Source organism: Thunnus albacares, chromosome 3 (assembly GCF_914725855.1).
Source record: "Thunnus albacares chromosome 3, fThuAlb1.1, whole genome shotgun sequence".
Classification (NCBI taxonomy): domain Eukaryota; kingdom Metazoa; phylum Chordata; class Actinopteri; order Scombriformes; family Scombridae; genus Thunnus; species Thunnus albacares.
The window spans coordinates 2,253,854-2,269,743 of record NC_058108.1 but is presented as its reverse complement, the minus strand read 5'-3'; the positions used below and the strand labels follow the sequence as shown (position 1 = coordinate 2,269,743).

Here is a 15,890-nt window from a genome sequence, read left to right as displayed (position 1 = left end):
GGTAGGCATTATGCAATAGAATGATCCCTGTCATTATAATACTATTTAGTTGTTATTACTGATGTATTGACATGACTTTTAATTGTTCTTCCTTGACTCCAAAAACAATTACTTCAGTTTTGTCTTTGTTTAATTGAAGAAAATTCTGGCACATCCAATCGTTGATTTGTAGGTAACGTCTAGGAAACTAAAGTCCTCTCCCGCAGTGGCTACAGTCGATGTTCATGAGTCCACCATCAGGAGAACATTGGACATCAATGGTGTGCACGGCAGAGTTGCCACTTCTCTCCAAAAAGAACATTGCTGCCATCTACGGTTCGCTCAAGATCACGTGCAAAAGCCAGTGGATGTGGATGGATGAGACCGAAATCAAACTTTTTGGCTTGAATGAGAAGCGTTATGTATGGCGATGAGCAGACACTGCATTCCAGCATAAGAACCTTAACCCATTTTTTTAAACATGGTGGTGGTAGTATCATGGTTTGGGCTGCTTTGCTGCCTCCGAACCAGGACAGCCTGCAATCATTGATGGAGCTGTGAGTTCTGAGTCGTACCAGCAGATTCTACAGAAAAATGTATCTGTCTGTGAACTGAAGCTCAACAGAAAGTGGGTCATGCAGTAAGACAACAACCCTAAACACACAAGTCGTTCTACCAAACAATGGTTAGAGCAGAAGAAAGATTTTGGAACGGCCGAGTCAAGGTCCAGACCTTAATTGTATAGAAATGCTGTGGAAGAACCTGAAACAGGCAGTTCATGCAAAGAAGCCCACCAACATCCCTGAGTTGAGACTGTTCTGTGAGGAGGAATGGGCTAAAATTCCTCCAAGCTGATATACAGGGCTGAAAAACAGTTAAAAGTTATTGATGTCAAAGGGAGTCATACCAATTATTTGAAGCAAGAGTTCACATTCTTTTGCCTCACACAAATATGTAAGATCGGATCATTTTTCTCAATAAATAATACGTTGTTTTGGTCTTATTTATTTAACTGGGTTTGCTTTATCTAGATTTAGGCCTTGTGTAAATATCTGACCACATTTTAGGTCATATTTACACAGAAATACAGAAAATTTTAAAGGGTTCACAAACTTTCAAGCTGCACTGTATGTGTATGTAGAGTGTGGTGTCAACGTGTCCTTCCTATAATATATGACTGTATGTAGTCCCATTATGAAGAAGTATAAAATGGAAATACTCAATTTAAAGTACAAGTAGCCTACCTAAATCTAATAAGTAGAGTACTTGAGTGCATGTACTTAAAGGTTCCATCACTACTATAATGTTATTATACACTGTTAGACACTTTTCTCATTTACTTGCTGCATGCTGCAAAATCAAATATTTATTATATTTAATATCAAATATTAAAATGCAGACTGTGGGAATGCGAATGCACTAGATGTAACAGGGTTTCATACAGTCCATCTCAGTAACGCTCTGTTGATCTGGCGCAGCTGTGAGCACTGCAGCCGAGGCAAAGTGGCGCGGCCAGACAGCGCAGCCGCAGCAGAACAGGCGCCAGGCGCAGACAGACACAGCAGCAACCATGGCAGACGAAAAACCCAAGGTGAGGAGCAGATCTTTTTTGTGTGGTTTTCTCTCACAGTGTGCACCCAATCCATGTACGTTAATTAGAGAGATGACGCTGTGAGATGCAGTCTGTGCGACCAATTCTTCACCGGTTGCATAATTACAGAGAAGTCAAGCAACACAAACCAGAGCTGCCGTGTTAGCAAGCTAGCGGGTAAAGTTAGCATAATAAGCTAACGCGGCTAATGTGCCTGAGACCCGGGCGGAATGAAAGAAATTATAATATTGAGCCCTTTAAAAATCACTTAAACAACATATATTAAAAGCTGGCATTAGTATATACGGTGCACTTTGTAATACATTGTAATACGGTGTCCAGATAACGTTAGCGTGAACTGCAGAAAAGTGAGACCGCAGCGCTGACCAGTTACAGGCCGAATGAATTGTTTGAGCAAAAACCGTTAACTGTCAACGGATCCCACATGCAATAGTTTAACTAATCATGATTATCACCAGCTCACCCGAGTGTCTCGGGATACGTGTGGCCGTTGATACCTGCAAGCTGTATTTTTCATTCTGCCAAAACCGTTTGGGTATTATTGTAGGTTGTAGGCCATTGTCGACTTACTTAGCTTAGCTAAATGCTAATGCTAACGTTGAAGTTGTAATGCTGCTCAATAATGGCACCAAACCTCCGGTCCGTGCTCACCGGGAGCAGGTAGCTCAGGTTAGCAGCTGAAACAGGTTAAAAGCTAAATTCACACACTTTTGTACATGTACATTTGTCAGTATACACAGTATAAGTCAGTGAGGTACATACTGTACAGAATCTTAAATTGTGTTGGATCCCACTTGTAGCGGTTTTGTGGTTGGGGGCTCACGTATTAGACATGCTGAACATCCTTGCTGCTAGACATGCTAGACCTTATCAGGCTTCTTGCATAACTTGTTTTTTTTTTTAGTAGTCTAACCTGCTGTAAACTTTTATTTTCTCTTTCAGGAGGGAGTGAAGACAGAGAACAATGAGCACATCAACCTGAAGGTGGCAGGGCAGGATGGCTCAGTGGTGCAGTTCAAGATTAAAAGGCACACTCCTCTCAGCAAACTGATGAAGGCTTATTGTGAACGGCAGGTGAGGCTACTACAAACACTGTACCACAGTTGTAATGCTGCCTATAAGAATCTGTCACTTCACTTCAATGCTCCAGCTGAAGGTGTTCCTGCCAAATGAAGAATAGTCCATCATTACTTATTATAGGCAAATATGTAAGACGCAGTAGCATATACTAACCTGTCCTTTATCTCCAAGGTGCTCTTCGGTATTAATGTTTGTCATGTTTCAATTGATCTTATGATCCTGAAATAATAGAAGGTTATATATAATAATTTAACCATAATATTGCTCTGTCTGTCTCACAGGGGCTGTCAATGAGGCAAATACGGTTTCGATTCGACGGTCAGCCCATCAATGAAACAGATACGCCCTCGCAGGTAACGAAGGCTACACCCTCACGTTCAGCCTACACGTGAGAACCTGCAGAGCTGCTTTTTGCCTGCCTACACTGTTTTCCTATGGAGAGACTTATCACCCAACAGTATTGATAATATTGAACGTTGTGCATGACTTGGTCTTGACACATATTTGCTCTTTTTGAAAGTTCAAATTATTCTCATCACTTATCACCTGTTGGCTGGTTACCTTTCAAAATGCATCCAATCAAATTACAGTTGACAGAGAAGCCTAAACATAAGGAAAGTGTCTCTTAGTTTCCAGAGATGATTAGTTTTATTTAAAAAAAAACAAAAAACAAAACCCAAAGTGTTTCGTTTTTATTCATCACAATTTCAAGTTCTTGAATACATTGAGGACTCAGCACTGATATTCATGTTATGAGCCGTTTCCTCCTCGATTTTCAAGAAAGGAAGTTGATGTTTGTTTAATAATAATTGGAGAAAGACCTTTTCTGCAGAAACAGAACTCACTATAAATACCTGGAAATTCGCTTTAACTTAATACTCAACATGGATTGCGTCAGAGTGGACACACTCTCTTTGCCTAGTGCGTTTACTGTGCACAGAGTTAAAGTGCTGTGTATTGTGTAAACATTAAGCACAGACATTACAAACTGCTGTGAACGGGGTCATTGTCCTCGGACAAGGGCAGATACATTTAAAAAAAAAAAAAAAAAAAAAAAAAAAGAGGCCTCGCTCACTTCCTTATTTACAGTCTTATGCTACGGAGTTCCAATAAGCCCCCAAGATTTCTTCATCTGACCACGATACGAGCTCTTCCTCTTTTGACTTCCGACCTATCCGCAGTGCTACGTCAATCTCTCTTGTCTTACCTATGCTCCTTGCTCGTGTTTTGACAAATATAATAAAATAAATTTTATTACATGTTTCAAACTAAACCCTTTTTTATTATAAGACTTTAATTACCCCTTTAGCTAGATTAGCTGACCTCGCTGGCATTGTCAACACTTCCTAACTGGCCTTAAAGTTAAGGTTGACCACTGCTTTCACACTAAAATGTGGTTTTTCTGACGCATGTACAGGAAGAAGGAAGATTTTAGAGAACAGATGATGCAGCGACCGTGCTGTTTGTAAGAATGACTCAGAACAGCTGTTGCAGTGGCAGTCGTTCCATTTTAGTTACTTCTATTTAAATGGTGATAAATAAGTCAATATTATATAATTCAGGCAGTGCATGCCTCCCCATGAGTATAGCAGAAGCATTAGAATAATACTGATGTATTATATCTTTCACACAAGCTACTAACAGACTCTCAACTGACATCTGATTGTTTTGTTTTGTTTTTTCCTTGCAGCTAGAAATGGAGGATGAAGATACGATTGATGTGTTCCAACAGCAAACCGGAGGTTCTTCTCTTTAAAGACTGTTTCCTACGAACATCCCTACCTCCCCTTCATTTCCCTGAGACATCCTTGTTATGCCCAGTCTTCAAATGCTCATGACCAGTGTTGATACCAGCCAGTGGAATACTTTTACAAAAATGCTCAAAGGCAGCAGCAGCAGCAGCAGCACAGTTGGTGTAGTTGGATTCTATCACACTTGTCATTCATATGTTAACATGTCAGAACTGCGCAGTGTAGACAGACCCGTAAGCTGCAATGAGTCTAATGTGCCGAAGAAATTTAAATTCTTGTCATGATGATTTTTGTTTTCTTCTTTTGGAAGTTATGGGAAAAAAATATACTTGGTCCTTGTTTTAGTTTTTATACTTATGTCATTGAGTTTTTGATTCAGATGGAATTTTGTCATTGTCAATTAAGCCTGCATTTAAAATTCACTGACATCTGTTGTTGTTATGAAAATGTATTATTGGAATAAATTGAGTCTTTTTTTACATATGTCCCCACTGTTTATTTTTTTTTGGTTGTTGTTTTTTGTGGAAACTTCAGTACAAAGTGGGGTCTTTGAGAGGCTCTCAGCAAAAAGGGTAATACTTTATTTTCACTATGAGTCCATCCATAATTAACACAATGACAGTGGAAGACTATTTTAGTCATGCCTTTCATACACTTTATGTAATAAAACATCTTTATTTAAAGGATGCACATCAAACTGTCCTTGAAATGCTCCAATCGGTTTCCAGGAATTCTCATATGTTAGCAAAAACGAATAAAAACATCCAGGGCTTTCCGATGTATGCTTAGTCAAAAGTACCCGGTGTTCATAACATTTTTATTGCTTTAATGACTTTACAAAGGTTAGACACTAAAGATGCAGAGATAGGAATACGTTTTTTTTTTTTTAAATTATTTTTGCCAGCTGGGAGAGCATGCCTCTGCTGAATGAAAGGTGCACCATAATAGTTCTCATGAGTCAACATATAGTGAATTAGTGTAATATAACATCCCCATTAAGGACAAATCATATCAAATCAAATCATTATGTGCTGTTGCATCAGCCTCTTTATATAACTGCCTCCGTAGCGCAAGTGTAATTTGTTTACAATCTATAACAGTGAGTTGCAATGATCTCTCGTTAAGAGGCGGAGTATTAATTTGCGGAGGGAATCTCCTGACATGCAGCTTTGGCTCTGCAACTTCATAACAAACTACTAAAAGAGATTTACAAAATGCATTTCAGTTTCATATGGAAAAATAGGACACATCACTTGAAGAAAACAGTAGTCACGGATTCTTATAAAAAATGGTGGGCTTGATTTTTGGGATTTTTATACATTAAATAATACATTTAAGATAAATTGACTGAAGCAATTTTTTCAGAAACCCTACCTCCATTTGGAATATTGTGCCTCTCTTTTTTCTTGTTTGTAACTATGATATTGATAAAATCCCTGTAAAAATGTCTGCTTGTCATCACCAGACTTTCTTGTCATGCTCTCTCATCCACAAACAATTTTTCACCTCATAACTATTTTATATGGAATGAAAAGTACATTTAATATAAACACAAATCTCTCTTTATGGGATATTGGTTTCACAATAATATTGTGCTGGTATATCAGTTATTTAACAGGGATGGTCTTCTGTCAGGATATTATATCCCTGTAACACCTGGGCATTAAAAAAAAGGGTGCAGTGGAGTTTGGATGCTGTTTAAATCTTGTTATCTCCTACATAACAGGGGTATTAATTTGGTTATGTGATCAATCTTATTATCATAATGGCCAAATTCCATATCCATAAAAATACATTTACAAGTAAGAAACTGTGCTTTATTGCCTCTCGTAAAGAGTTCAAACAATATATGTATTCAATTCAACAGTCTTTAAAGGTTACCTTGTGAGGCAGAGATCACGACATCACGACATCATGTGAGAATCCATCTTGTCAGTTTTGAGTTATGCGCTTGTGTCAGAACCACCGCTGGTTCGGGCCAATCAGCGTTGCGAACCCGACTGCCTCGCAAGGTAAAAACTTGATAGATGGTGATAGACAGATGGTTCATCCAATCACCTGCCAAGTGCCTGCCCTTTTCCAGTTTCCAAGGACGACTTGTCAGATGGTTTGTGTGTGACGAACCATCTGGCACGTCGGGTTACAGGTGCAGTGTGTAGAATTTAGCGGCATCTCGAGGAACGGACTTGGCAGAAATGGAATATAATATTCATAAGTATGTTTTAATTAGTGTATAATCACCTGAAAATAAGAATGATTGTGTTTTCGTTAGCTCAGAATGAGTCCTCTTACATCTACGTAGGGAGTTGGGTCCCCTTCCACGGAGGGGCCATGTTTCTACAGCAGCTCAGAATGCACAAATCAAACACTGGCTCCAGAGAGGGCCTTTTGTGTTTTTCATGAGTTTCATCTCCACCGTAGTTTCTCCCACATGCATGGAAGTGGAGGAGTATTCACTTGGGTGCAATCTGCAACCTCACTGCTAGATGCTTCTAAATCCTACATACTGGTCCTTTAAAACAAACAAAAAAAAAACCCAACATTAAAACTGTAACAGCTTGTACTGTGTTAAAAAAAAATGTATCTTTATCCCCCTTAAGTGCACTTTTTTATTACATTTATATACATGAAGATGTATATATTAATTTAAAAAAAAGACTTGGAATGATTTGGAAAATTGTGCTCTTCTATAAGGCTGTATTTTGACAATTGTCTCCACTTTAATTTCACTAACTGGAGTGGTTGAGTTGACAGGTTGTGTATTTTGGATGCAGATGTTCTGTCTCATAAAGGAGGTCGCTGATGTTAGTCATCTGATGGTATAATCAAATGGTCCCTGTTCTCACTTTAGAAAAAATGTCTCCTGTAAAATATTTTAATTTTACAGCAATTTGGCACACTGATAGCATTTCAGCACATGCTAGAAAAATTTGGCCTCAAACTAGATCTATGAAAGCTCTTCTGACAGACAAGTGGAAACTTTTTTCTATCAGTATCAGTTCTAGATCATGTATACTTGGATACAAACTCTGAACTGTTTAAAATACAAAACATTGGCAAATTACACAAAAGTGATGGTGGATTTCTGGGTCAACATGATAGACAGTATGTGCATGCCATGTAAATAATTTATCCAATCACAAGCTTGATTAATGTGCCAGGATCCAATCATACAAGGAAGCTGTTCACTTGTGGGCGGTGCTTAGGCTGCAGAGCAACCTTCTACAATGGTTTCTGTCGCACCTCTGTCAAGTTAGGCTAAAATAAGGACATTACCGGAAGTAAGGTGTTTTGCCTTCAAATTACACTTTAAATATTTCACAATACTTAACCGTAAATCATGTACTCCTTAAATAAATAACTTAGATATTATATGATTTAACTCTGATATTGTCTTTAAAAAGGCTGCAACCTTTATAAGCCAGGTGGGTACATTTTATTTTGAACAGTTGACAGGAAGTGCTAGCTGTATCTCCTTCTGGCCGTTTTGAGGCTAGTCCACATAGACTGGAGGCAGGTTGATTATTGGGAACCACCGGCTACGATAGACAATGATGAGGCGGTGAAGTGCTGTAAATTGCAGTGTAATTCGCGTCTATCCTCTCACGTTTATACGATTTGTTCGACTCTCTTGTGCAAAAATGACGACGACCACGACATTTCAAGGGATGGAGCCCGGCTCTAAAAGCAGTTCCAGGTAAAAGGCGTTGTTCAGACCGTTACCCGTTAGCCACCACGGAGCCCTCAAGTCCAGCATCCTCTGACGTTAACCTCAACGCTTAACATGGGTTCATGTAAAATTGAAGACATTATTGTTCTGACCCTTGCCCGTCATCGATATTTAGCTGCTTTGAAATGGTTTTGAAACCAGGCACGAGAGGACGATGCTAGGGTAAAGCTCGGTACCACACCTTTGTTCGTTATGATGGACCATTCCCATTTTTTTTAACGTTAAGCTAGCTAGCAAGATAGCACACATGTACCCTCCCTTTGTAGAGAAGCTGCTTAGCTAGCAAGTAGAGAGTGGACGCCTCGGTACCCAGTGTTAACTATGAAGGCCTTTACATGGGCTTGGGTGCATCCTTCGTGCATTCCCGTATTAGTTTTTATTTGTGTGTGTCCGTCCATTGTCTGAAAACGAGAGAGAGACATTAAATCTGTCATTCTAGTTGGGTGGGGCCCCCGTGGATAATTTAAGATGATCAGATATCGAAATTAGATACAAACAGGATATCTTCTAGTCTGCCCTGCATGTGGCCTCAATGATGCGAGGGCCACGCTACAGCTGGCCACACCTGATATGAAAACCAGCTTTTTCATCACAGAGAAGCAGTGAAAGGTGCAATGCACTGCTACTCCAGTGATATTAAAACTGTAATAATGCACATTTAAAAGCCACCGTGTTGATGAACGATTGAGTTTTCAATAAGTTGTAGTCATAGTGAATATAATCATGGAGTATAGTGAATGCAAAATACAAAAATGCATTAGACCACAGTGTGAAGTCACTCTCTAGTGTTACCTTTCAATTTTAGATAAAGGAATGATCGTTAATAAGCATGAACAGTGGCACACCTAGTTGTGAATAGCTCAGTCTAAAGTACAAGTCATCACCCATGAATATATTTGGAAGCTGAAGTATGTTGCAATACACTGAGAGGTGCTGCTGATATTTATCCAAGCTGGGTTGACCTGTAATAATGTCATCATTGTGATAGAGAACTTCCAACTGAAACTGACTCACCAACACAGCTGTTGGTGTAGGCCTACATCATGCAACATGCAATAGAGGTAAAATATCAGTAACCCACATATCCTCTCAGCTGCAGTTAAGTATGAGTAATATGTCAGACATGACCCATATCCTCTTGGCCGGCAACTTTTTTTTTTATGGTTTTCCTCATCACTAGAGTCTGGATGACCAGACAGTGTAAATATAATCTACAATCACATTGATTAAGTAAGAAACAGATCTATATGATGGTTTAACTACCCAAAATGAAAGTGATTAGTGACCTTTTTTGAAATTAGTGTGAATGAAGAAACATTTCTCTCTGATTCTGTACATGTCTAGTTTGAACCACAGCATTTAGGTCAGTAATTTAAAAAAAAAACAAAACAACAACTTAAGACGCTCCAGAAAAATCAGCCAGAACTTCAGTATCCGTGTTGACCATCTCTCTCTCTCTCTCGCTCTCTCTCTCTCTCTCTCTCGCTCTCTCTCTCTCTCTCTCTCTCTCTCTCTCTCTCTCTCTCTCTCTCTCTCTCTCTCTCTCTCTCCCCCCAGGGTGTTGCGCCCTCCTGGTGGCGGCTCCAACATTTCACTGGGTGCAGATGAGGAGAAGCCCCCTGTCCGGAAAAACAAGATGGCCTCCAGCGTTTTCGCTGAGCCAGAGGACCCCTATGCTAATCGAAGGAACAACCCACCAGGTACAACAATCCACCTCATCTTTTAAAGATTTGTTCCTCCAGTGTGAACATAAAACAGCTGTTAAAATAAAAAGTTCTTGATGATAATGAGGGACAAGTTCTTGCTGCTGGACTAGCCTAACTGGTCTAGACAGCTGAGTACATAAGAATAACATCTGAGGTCTTCAGCAGCGCTACGTGACATAACAGAATAGGTTTAGGTACCTGATTGATGAATTGATTAGATAGATTAGATATAAGTCTGAGCTGCCTGAGATCACAGGCTTTATTATAGAATTTGAAAAGTATATTTCTAAGTAGAATATCATCTTTCTCTATGATTCTCTGTGAACTTTGTAATAATTTCGTTTATGGTAGCTCATTCTTGCCCAATGCTGAACTTCCCAGCAAGTCTGCAATAAAACAAAAAAAAAAAAGCAAAAGTTATATAACAGGAAGTGAAACTTAATAGGAAATCAAATGGATGCTGGGTATGCATTTTTGACCTTATGCAGTGGTTCCCTATTTTCACAACACCGCACCACACATGCAAAAAGACAACCCTCGCTACATCTCACAGCTTTTCTGGCATATAGAAAAGTGACTGTTTTATTGAGAGAGAGTCACTTTCCAAGAAGTTTTCAGTGTACCGTCACTCTTTTTTTTTTTTTCTCTTTTATTTTCTCAGCTGAGGTCCGGTCTCACTCTTCTGAGTGCCAAGATGGATCAGCAGCTATTTTCTGTCTATTTACATAAGCCAACACTTTAAATATGAATGATTGTGATGTTTATTGCTTCATCCCTGCTGACATGTTCAAAAAAAAATATATGTACATCCAATGAAATAGCAAATAGAAACAACACATTGGACACATTTCATGGTAATCATGTCCTTTCATTACAACGCCCCGTCTAGTCAAAGGTAACTATAACTAATGTTAGTCGTCAGATATCACGACACGCGACGTGGATATTAGATTTTTCTTTTGCTGGTACTGTAGCGGACAGTCATCTTTTGACATTATGAGACAGGCTGTTACTTTGACATCACTACCTCCATTTGTAAGTAAAAAGAAAGAGAGAGAGGAAACTAAAACTGTGTCTGCAGATGTAAAAATGAATTTAACAGCCGGAGTCAGATAACATCACCATCTCCTCATAATGGCTTCAGGATGTGTAGCAATCTCGATGATGATCTGGATAACCAGTGTTTACCAAGCAGCTGTTACAAGTGTTAACTATGTGTTATTTAGGAAAATGTCTAAAAGCCCACTGATGAGGTGTGGCTAGAACCAATAGCAGCTGTCTAGAAGGAAGGGTGCAGCCTCAACCTCATTTGGATTTTCCAGAATCCCACCAAAGGAAGAGATAGACGGTGACGTTTCAGTCCCAGGAGCTTTTTCATCACTGGCATGTCCAAAGATGGATTTAGCCTGGATTCTTTAGGATCAAGACAGTGATATATTGTCCAGAAGACATATATCAGGCAGTTTTGAGCGGTCATTCAGACGGGGAAGTAGCCAGTTGGGAATTTTGCAGCTGCAACTAAAACCCTCCTGTGTGTCATTTTTAGCAATTTACATAACAATAATGAACATTTTTTAAGACCCAATTCTGGTTTCAAGCAAAAAGAAAAGCATCACTTTAAAAAAAAAAAGAGGCTGTTAACAATTTCCTAACATTAAAAAAATCTATTATCTCTTGAGAATTATTAACAGCATAGTGCATTATATAACAGCCTAAAAGTAAATGTTAGTCCTCTCAATCCAAACACAATAACAACTACAACACATTCTGTCCCTGACATTTCCCTCTTCCTCCTTTCACTTGTCACATTTAGTGATAGAAACTAGTCTTTAGCCCCGGCAGTATTTTTCAACCTTTATTCAATGATGTCTGGCCCCCTCTTCCTCTTTTTTTTACTTCTCATTATTATGGGACCTTGATAAAAATGAAGTCAGAACGGCTTCTTTCAACTTTTCACATTTTTATAGCAAGTCGTCACTCTCTGCTTTTTCACTCGTACTATGACAGAGGTCCACTGTCACACAGGGACACAGTGATATGTATATCTTGTTTACTTATCATATTCACAGACAGATGAGGTTTCGCTACAGCGCTCACTTTTAGAAGCTCAAACAACAAATAATTTTTTTTAGCGTATGAAAAACTACAGCTGCAGCCACCAGACACATTTACATACACACGTATGTTCACTAGGAGCCACATCACCTAAAGACACAAATCAAGGAAGAGCCTCAAACCATATGTGACCTTCGACCCCTCAACATGTCCCGTACCTTTTTATTTGGGCCTAAGCCAGGATGGAAAGAGGAGGAGTGTGGGCCTCCTTATGGGAAATACAAAAAAAAAACACACGCACACAAATTGTGAATAAACAACAGTAGCTCATTTTATTTATGAAGATATTAAGATTTTGGAGTGAACACCACTATTATTTCTGTTGAGAAAGAATATGCTCCTTAGCTGGATTTCTAGTTCTTTGCGTTAATGCATCCAGTCAGTGGGATTTTAAAATAAGATTTTATATTTGTGGAACAGAACCAAGAAGTTCTGGTTTCACTTCAGCTGTGAATTTAATGGTGCATAGCGTCAAAAGGTCTTGTTCCCTTGTGAGAAAACCAAAGAATCCCACGCACTGTCAACCACTTGTACTCACTTTATTAACAAGGTTTTGAGCCTCAGACCTTTATCAAATAAGGTTTGTATAGACAAAAAACCCCCCTGTGCCATCATACTGTATATAAATGCATGAACATAACCAAGGGAAAACCCAAGAGCAGCAGCACCTACCAGGTGTCCAGTTGTAAATCAAACCTTAAAGTGAGCTCTGTCTATTGTAACCACATGAAGGATGTTTACAAATGTCAGAAAGAAGAACTGATAAGTGGGTACTTATCAGTTCTATCTACAAGGATGTATTAAACAGGAAGGATATAAACAATGGAACAATTCAATGTCAAAGGATGAACTAAATGGGGATATGATAGGATGTAAAACTGTGTTCCTACTCAGCAGGAACTGACAGCATATCTTCATTAGAAAACAACATCAGTATGAGAAGAGTGATTCATAGAAGAGACTTTCAGGATGAAAATGAAAGTCTGAGGGGCTCAATAGGAAGTTAGTTGGAGTATGTATGAGCAGATTGTAACACAGAAAGGTCCAGCATAATGTGAGTCAAGAGGTCAGGCCATTATATCAGTGGACTGTAATTGTTGCAGTCCCCCCAAGGCCGTATTTATATCCTTTTGTTGCCTTCCATTTCCTGTTTGGACTGGTGTCTCAGCTGATCTCCGGTTGTTTCTTTAATCATTTCTGGGAAAATCCAAGTGTGAAAACTCCTGACCTGATAACCTCGCACGAGATTTTAATAATTTAATAATAATTCAAGTGTCTGTCTGTCTTTATTCTGAGTATGAAGATTGTAGCGTGAGCTGGGTTTTCAACCTGCTACACCAACTCCGTCTCCATCACTGTGTGCATATTGAGTTTTGCTAAGTGATAATGGACAGTTGGTGATGTCCACGCTGAGCTCCATGAGCTGAGCGATATCTGACATACTGTATGTCACATCATGACTTTTGGTTCTGTGTAAAAAATCTGGTACATTTATTGGATGTCGTACTTCTGGGTGATGGATGCTATGTACCTGACCAATGAAGTCTCCTTGTTCTTCCAGGCGGGAAGCCCACAGGTGTCTTGTGCGGTGAGCCGTCAGCCCCCCTGAGGAGAGGAGGGAACCACGCCATGAACAACTCCGCAGACGCTCCTGCCACAGTAATATCATGTGTCAGATCATGAGATGTATTAAGACATGAAGTGAAACCCTGAGGGCAGACAAACACATAGGCCATTCTGGTTTTCAGAATTTCCTTTGTAAAATTTTTTTTTTTTTATGTGAAAGCTGTAATACTGACCATCATTTCTACCTTTTTCTCTTAGGATGGAGACAATTCTGCACGCGATACTGGTAAGCACATGTTTCTGCTCACATCGCCTTCCTCATTCCCCGTTTTCAATTCCCACACAATGATAAAGATCATATTACTTAAAGCTTACAGATTTCAGAAACCAGTCTACCAAAATCAAGCTGAAAGAAAGTGGTTGAATAATAGATTCTAACACTGGAGCTCTATAAACTTTAACTATGTCCAAAAAGGTGAAATGACATTGTGGCATAATGTATCAGGGGAGCGCTGTTACCGCCACATCACAGCAGTTATACCTACAGTATGCAGCTAAAATAATGAACATGACCAGCAGTCCCTGCTTCGAGTCCCTGCGGGGGCAATGTGAACTGTTAAAGGAAGTGACTATTCCCTTGCACGTGCTTCCAAACGGAACTCATGATGTCTTTCCTGTCCTGTGTTCAGATAACTGCGCTGCTGAGCCTGAGCCGGTTCCAGATCATCCAGAGGAAGCCCCTCCAGCTGAGGAACCCACCGCGGGACTACCGTCTGGTCGCAGAAATCCCCCCGGGGGCAAGTCCAGCCTCATCCTGGGTTGAATCCCGACCCAACTGTCCCTCCTTACCTCCACTCATCTCTGAACTCATCTTTTTTTTTTTTTTCCCACCCCCCCCCCAAAACAAGGAACCCTGCCCGTCCATTTGTCTGTACCGCAGGAATCCTATCTGATGTCCACCAGACACCAGTCTCCTCCACATCCCAAGTGCATTGTTTTGATACCTCCTTTTTGAAAACTGTTTTGTACTGTTTTTATTGTTTGTTTATTTTGACAGAAGCACTTTATGTATTTCTATGTATATGATTCAGAGTCTGCCTTTGCCCCCCTGTAATGCATTCAACCTGCCGAAAGGGTACAAGGATCACATTTCTCATATCAACTATTGGCAAATTTCCCCCCCCTAGCTTGATTGCCGCAGAACAAGCTGTCGGCAATTATATAACCTGTTTGTAAAACACAAGCAAAGAAAAGCTGTCACTTCTGCACCGTGTTCAGTTTGGACCCATCTTGCATGCACGTCTGGTCTGTGATGTATGAATGTGAGAAGAAACATAACTGTGAAGATTTTTTTTTTTTTTAATTTCAATTTAATTTAAGCTGTTTCTGTTAGTTGTTTATTGTGGAATAATTGTTGTATTGTTGTTGCATGAAGTCGGAATCTTTCTACTGATTATAGTATTATAATCCACATAGGAGGCACATAAATTACTGTCATTGTGATCTGAATTAATGCAAACGTTTGTCTTCAGATGGATGCTGTATGTCCCCCATGTCAGGAAACAGAATTGGAATAAGCCTTTTTTTATATTGTAGTCACGAACCTTAGATTTATTGTAACCCCAGTGCCAGTTTTGAGTGCCCCACGTTTTTATAGGTAAATTTTACTCTGAAGCAAAGTGTGCCTGGTTTGTGTGTTAGGCTACAACATCAAACAAGGTTGGGTTTTCCAGTTTCATCCTACCAGTGTTGCCAAGACTTGTTTTTTTTTTTTGTTTTTTTTTTTTTCCATTGACAAGCCAGTGGAATGTGGTCGGGCCTGATAAGAAACAGTGGTGTTTCTGGTAAACCCATCCTAGATTTGAAAAGTGCCCTTATGACAGCTCAGCCTTTTTTCTATGTTTTACTCCTTCTACATTTGTTCACAATCCTTCTCACTGGATATATAGAACGGTCTTTTTGTACATTTAACGTGACATTATTCAAACCAAATTCAACCCTACCACCTTCTCCCTGCTTCTGTCTTGTCAATTCATCGTCGAGTCACGTGTGTGGCTGCTGTGTCAGCCAGCTGTCATTCAAGAAAACCTGCATTTCAGGTACATGAAACGTCCTTCCTGGTGGTGTCTATTTTAAAGTAAAGTGTTTTATGATGCAAGAAGACACGTCTGTCTGCATCTTATACCGATTCTTGTTGCTGGATGTAAGTCACTGCAGAAATTTGGGATTAAAGAAATGGCACAAGTGGAAAAGAACATTAAAAATCTGTTTTGACCATGAGTTGTGCTCACTGTGTGTGTTCTCTGACTTGTAAAGCAGTTGACCCCTATTGTGTTTAATGTTTGTCAGCT

At 39.6% G+C, this 15,890-nt stretch overlaps 2 protein-coding genes across 2 annotated transcripts; both read left to right on the top strand.

Moving 5' to 3' along the window:
• The first annotated feature begins 1,469 nt into the window (after window positions 1–1,469).
• Window positions 1,470–4,901, top strand: sumo2a (small ubiquitin like modifier 2a). Its single transcript, XM_044346913.1, has 4 exons — window positions 1,470–1,570; window positions 2,534–2,665; window positions 2,953–3,024; window positions 4,362–4,901. Exons 1-4 carry the CDS (start codon window positions 1,550–1,552, stop codon window positions 4,425–4,427), a joined length of 291 nt encoding a protein of 96 aa, XP_044202848.1. The 5' UTR covers window positions 1,470–1,549; the 3' UTR covers window positions 4,428–4,901.
• A 2,988-nt stretch (window positions 4,902–7,889) lies between these two features.
• Window positions 7,890–15,819, top strand: jpt1a (Jupiter microtubule associated homolog 1a). Its single transcript, XM_044345750.1, has 5 exons — window positions 7,890–8,119; window positions 9,710–9,852; window positions 13,535–13,632; window positions 13,798–13,825; window positions 14,229–15,819. Exons 1-5 carry the CDS (start codon window positions 8,064–8,066, stop codon window positions 14,360–14,362), a joined length of 459 nt encoding a protein of 152 aa, XP_044201685.1. The 5' UTR covers window positions 7,890–8,063; the 3' UTR covers window positions 14,363–15,819.
• Window positions 15,820–15,890: the final 71 nt, after the last annotated feature.